A 6000-nucleotide genomic window follows, 5' to 3' on the forward strand; every position below is an offset into this window, starting at 1 on the left:
CATCCTCTTCCATTTTGTACTCTACAGAGGCATCATATATCTGACTTATATAGATAGTCTGGGTGAAAATTTTTTCATATCCGGATTTATATTGTTCTATGATTGTTATCAAAGAGAGGTGTTTAAAAGAGGGACATAAATAAAGAGGAGGTAGGAATTCCTCCTGGAGTGTTGACAGAATGTTACGCAATTTTAAAAATATTTTATAGATATGTTAATTTAAAAAAAAATAAAACCATATATTTCCTTTTTGCTTAAAGTAACAACAACTGTTGTGGCTAAGCACAGAAGTGCTGAACTTTAGACTTTTAACCAGATGGCTTTGGGTTTCCTCCAGAATTCCAGTCCTACAGATTTTGGCATCATATGTATTGCACCATCATTATTCTACCAGTAAAGAAGAAATTACCGATTTTTTTTTTTTTTTCTGTTTTCATAATTTTTTTCTTGTGCTTTCCTTTCCTTCCTACGGAAATTAGCTAGTGAATAAATCCAAGTGAATTTAAAAAAAAACCCAAACCCAAACACGAAAGAAAAAACTTACTTCAAAGAAAAAGGAAGAAAACCCCCAAGAATTGTTAGGGCTTAAACCTGAACTGAGTTAAAAAAAAAAAATTCAGATATTTACTGCAGGAATTAGGGGTATGCCTCATCACTAATATATTGAAACAATAACAATATAGGCATACCGTAGTAAACTAAACAGATGGAGCAGCTTTACAAAAATCAGCTGTAGCTTAAATTTTCATTGCAGAATTTCTAAAACTCAATTCATGCTATGGAGAATTGTGAGTTAAATTTGAAAACAACGTTTTCAATGGAGAATTGTGAGTTAAATTTGAAAACAATGTTTTCAATTAAATATAGTGTTCTGCTCACTTTACTCAAGTGATTTACCCTGTTGAAATCTGGAAGTAAGGCAAATGGAATTTGGGTCAAAGTGCTGATCCCTTTTCTTCCTTCTTTCCCCATTCTGCAGTAGTAAAAATCTAAATTCAGTGCTGGAAATCCTAAAGTTAGCACAGTTATCATGCTTTGGAAACTAGAAAAGTAATTCTGCAATTAAGTGTGGACATGAAGTAAAATCCTGCTGAATTGCTTGTTCCTGATTGAGAAATGCATAGCAGTTGTCTTGATCTTTTCCAAAAGCATAGTGGTTTCTAGTAGGAGGTGTAAGACTCCAAACTATATGTGCATTGCAATCATAATTTCTCCTATTATTTTTCTTGGTGTTCTTTGCATATCTTTGAACATCCTTGTTTAGGTCAGGCTCCATTTTGATTTTTTAATATGTCTTGATGAGTAGCATCTCACAAATGATGTTTCATCAGAGGTTTTGTCAGAGTAAAGGGAACAGAAAACAGATGAAAAACTCTGATTTGAGGGCATATTTTCTTGAACTCCAGGAAGAATAGTAACAGAGTTGAAAAGCAATGGTAGCAAAGAGTACAAACCTTTCTCCTCTACAATAAAGGACCAAAGTATGGCTTGAGAATCAATGGGCATCTGGGAACTCAAATAAGTTTGGTTTGGAAGCACTGAAATTTATGATTTCAGGCAGAGGGAAACACTGTGTTTTCGGGATTTCAGCTGCTGTATTTAGTGCACCTGCTCAGAAAGTAGAGCATAATCTTTACAAATGCTGCCCTCTGATTCCAGCTGAGGCAGATCATGGCTACTGGCTGTGCTCCAGGTTTGCATGGCTTATGTTCCCTTTGGGCTTTTTAGGGCTGCCACAATACTAGCTAGATCCTTCAATGAGCATGAACTTTCACCCATGTGTAGAAAGAAGAGATGATAGAAATAGATAGGAACTTCCCCAAATGCATGGAAATATAAATAATTTAAAAACTGACTGCATGTTAAATAAAGACTTTATTCTTCTTTATTTCCCAGGTTTTAAGAAAACTATTACATTTATAAATGCTTTTTTAAAAATGTTGGTAGTACGCATGACATTGCTGAAACTGTGGAGAGGCAGTGAAAATACATGGATTATTGAAGTCTGTATTAGGTAAAAGTAAAGCATGACATAAGAAAAATAGAATTGCAGGTATGAAACTCTCACAAGAAATAGTTGAAAAGAGAAGCAATATGTTACTCTTAGAGTACAGCAAAAACTTCAGTACATTAGTGTCATGTTGAAAAACTGATTATTGAACACTCAATTTCCTTATTTTCATGAAGATCACTCTTGAAATTTAGATCATTTTGTAGTCCTGTTGTCTTAGTACTTTGATGTGATAATTAATGCTGGTTATTTGATTCAGGGAATGTTGGAAGTTTTAATGGCTCTCTTTTTTTTAAAGTTATGTACTTCAGTGTATATATTATAAGGTACAAAAAGTATACTAATTTTTCAAATATTATGTACATTTGTACCTTATGTACCTGTCTTTGCTTTCTAACTAGCAATATCAGGATTACTTATGATTTCTAAATAAACTTATTCAAATGTTTTCTTGCAATTATAGTTGTTTGGCTGGAATCTACTATATGTGAACTGGACAAGGGGATTGTGATTCTGGGGGAGGTGTAAATGGAAGAAGAGTTTGACCAAGTATGATTAATGATGAAATTAAAATGATTCTGGGTTTGAACTTGTTTGTAACTTGTTATCTTTTAAATGCTATTTTTCATTCTGTGTTTCTTTTTCCAGACCTTTATAGTATTGAATAAAGGGAAGGCAATATTCCGATTCAGTGCCACCTCTGCCCTGTACATGTTAACTCCTTTCAATCCTCTTAGAAAAATAGCTATTAAGATTTTGGTACATTCATATCCTTTTCAAGTGGTTAGTCTAAAACTCTAGTGATTGAGATGTTACTTAGTATTTAAATCATTCCCTGGCACATGTCCCAGGATCAATACGATCTATAGTGCTTTGTCCCTCTTCTCTCTACTATTTCTGTCTTCAGTTCTTTTTTGTATTCCCTTTTTACATTTGTGTTCATTACTGGATCTTAATATAGTAATATCAGAAGCCAGACAACCAGTCATCATCCATTACAATTTCTTCCTGTGTCTTTTTTCTTCCTCCACCTATTTTTTCCCTTCCCTCTTATTTTTCCTATAACCATCACATCTTTTTTCATCTCTTCCCCCCCCCCCCCATTTTTCGTAAACTGCAGATATATTGCTCAAAATACTTCCAGTTCTTCACTGACACTTTGTGTTTAAAATCAAATCTTTGATCCCAGGTTTGTGCTTGCATGAATATTTAGTGAAAATATGGTTTCATTATTCCTTTTCATTTTCTGATTCAGATAACAATTGCAGAAGGATAGGTTGATAAAACAGCTTAGGTTTCTTGTTTTATTGTACATTCTTGGTCCTGTATGTGTCTTACTTGTCTATTTTATTTCTTGATCATTATTGCATTATGCACTCGTAATCCTGTAGATGTTTTAATTTCAGCCTTCAAGTAGGTCGTGAGTTTTCCACATTGCAGGTAGAGGTTTGCAAAGCCAAATGATCATAATGACTTAAGTATTATTTTGTCTTTTTCAGTGTTTTGATAGCTGACTATAGTAGGTATCCCACTGGTCTGATCCCAAATGCTGATATGACCAATGAGGGCATTAACTTCAGCAAGTCTGCTTACTTAAGGAACAAATGCAAATATTTGCACACCTACATTTTACAAGAGCCTAACATAAGCACATTGAAAGTTTTGTGTGTAGCAATCACATATAGGGATCATGGTGAATAAATCTTGAAAGGATTTTTTTCAATCTTGGTATAATGGAAGTCTGATAATGACAATGGTTGTTATTTGTTGGATGTTGTTATCAATGGCTAGCCTACAAATGACTTCAGAATCAATCACGACACTACATAGCCTGTTTTGCATTTGCTTGCTACAGGTGTCACTACTAATAATTATTTGTCAATTATATGACACTCCTTAGCATGTTATAGAGCATTATTCAATTACATGGAATAATGGAAGATCATGGGACTGAGATGGTGGTGAAGAGCTAGAGTCACCAAAGTCAGAATGTTAAAAACCATTGTTTAAAATTATGGGAAGGTATATTCTAGTTATTTCTCCACTGATGAAAGAATAGTGAGGATTTGCAACTCTTAGAGGACATGTCATTAAAAAAGATTTTGAAAGCCTGTGTAAAATACAGGCTTGTGAAACACTCTTATAACATATTATTTTTTATGTTTTTTAAAATACCTTCCTTTCTCTTCTGCTCCGTTCATATATGAATTACATAGTGAGAAGCTAGATTCTGAGTAAAGGATTTGAAATTTATTTACTGAGCAGAAAACCCAAAGAATTGTTGAATGTAATGCCACAGTTGTTTGATAGTTGAGAAAGCAGAGTTATTTACTGTCGCTTGGAGTTTTTTTATTAATGTAGACATGCAAATAAAACTTCATGAGGGGAACCTCACAGTGCTTCCCACCCCATTATACTCAGATTTCTATTTAGGAGCATCGTGTGAACCTGCATTTTAGTTAACAGAAGCTAAAGCGCTTCTCAAAGTCGAGCTTTGTCTTCTTTCTAGTTTTAGATGATGGTGCCATCATGTGGACATTTTGTGCATCATCAGTGTGGTTTTCATTTTGGTGTTTGTATTTTCATTTCTAAGAAGAAAGTAATGAGTCCTGAGAGTGAAAGGTTGTAGATCCAGAGCAGTTCTGTTAAAATAAATGAAATTATTTACGACTTGGACCTGTTCTGGAATTCTTTTAGGTTTCTTTTTTTGAGAATATCATGTGCCTTCCCCTCCACCAACATTTATATTACAAAAGCCATACGTAAAGCAAACAGTAATTAAATACTTTTCCCCCTAAAATTTCCCTGTGCTCTCTCCTACTATGTGATAACTAGCTTTCAGTATATGTATTATAATGATAAGCAAAAATTTTGAACATGCCAAATTCTATGGTGAAAGAGAAGAAAATTGAAGAAAACTTATTTTTCACTGTTTTGTATGCATGAAGTAGATCAGATTTGTCTAGATCATCCAAAACAAATGCTTTTTGTGTTATTCCAATAAATTAGAAGCTAGTACTTCAAACTTCCACATTTTTATGTGAAAAGAAAAAATCATCTAAGGCCTTCTTAAAATTAGGGGTTGAGGGGTTTTTTATATCTTTCAGATTTTCTAAATTTTACTATGTGATTGTTCTCTTTTAGCTATAAAGCAGTGCCTGTGGAAGCTTTAACATATTCAGGGCTTTTCCCTGAGTGTTAACAGAGCCTTGGAGGGATAAATAGCTTCTAATAGTGGAAATCTGCCAAAGCAGCGTGTTATTTGATACTCTTTTTATGAGATTTTCTGGCTTACATTCCTTAACTCTTAACCTACATTATTCAGCATGCTTATAATGTGCACTATTTTGACCAACTGTGTATTTATGACCATGAGTAACCCTCCAGACTGGACAAAGAATGTAGAGTAAGTTAAATGGATTTTCTTTGAATAATATTCAGTAATCTGAAATAAACTGCTGTAAATTATTTTATATTAGGATGGCATGGACTGGCAGCAGCTACCTTATTGGCATATCCTTTCAAGAGGTATTCTGATGCTAGCTTCTTCTGTGTAATATTAAATACATATATTTTACCAAGTTGTTCAATATCCATCCTCTGTTTGCAGTACTAGATGGGGAATGTAAGAAGAGAAGTTAGTCTTATGATCATGCAAAAAAGTGGATTATAAATATTTTCCACTGCATTCAATGTTACATCTGTGCAAGAATGCAGGGAAATACACTATTCTGTCTCTGTTGCAATAACCATTACAGATAAAGGGATCATCTGATGGATGTCTGTGTTCACCATAGCACAGCTTTCCTTTACCAAAGACAATCTAACAATGGAAAGCTTGTATGAAAAATAAGCTATTAAAAAGTGTTTAAGTGGTTGGCTAACCTTACCATAGGAAGAGAAAAGGTCCGATATGATGTCAACTACTTGGTGCTGATATACAATTGGTGCATATTTTGTGATAGTTCCAAGGCTGTAGGCTACAGCAT

The 6000-nt window shown here is 33.9% G+C and overlaps 1 protein-coding gene across 8 annotated transcripts in view; it reads left to right on the plus strand.

Moving 5' to 3' along the window:
• The window catches only part of LOC104313747 (sodium channel protein type 2 subunit alpha), a 79217-nt gene that overhangs the window by 22254 nt on the left and 50963 nt on the right, over positions 1–6000 (plus strand). For all 8 annotated transcript variants that reach the window (XM_069781275.1, XM_069781281.1, XM_069781279.1 and 5 more), the window contains exons 3-4: positions 2660–2777; positions 5327–5417. In XM_069781275.1, coding sequence (XP_069637376.1) covers positions 2660–2777; positions 5327–5417 — 209 coding nt within the window. The remainder of the gene's footprint in view (positions 1–2659; positions 2778–5326; positions 5418–6000) is intronic.

This window comes from Haliaeetus albicilla, chromosome 4, assembly GCF_947461875.1.
Source record: "Haliaeetus albicilla chromosome 4, bHalAlb1.1, whole genome shotgun sequence".
NCBI classification, from domain to species: Eukaryota; Metazoa; Chordata; class Aves; order Accipitriformes; family Accipitridae; genus Haliaeetus; species Haliaeetus albicilla.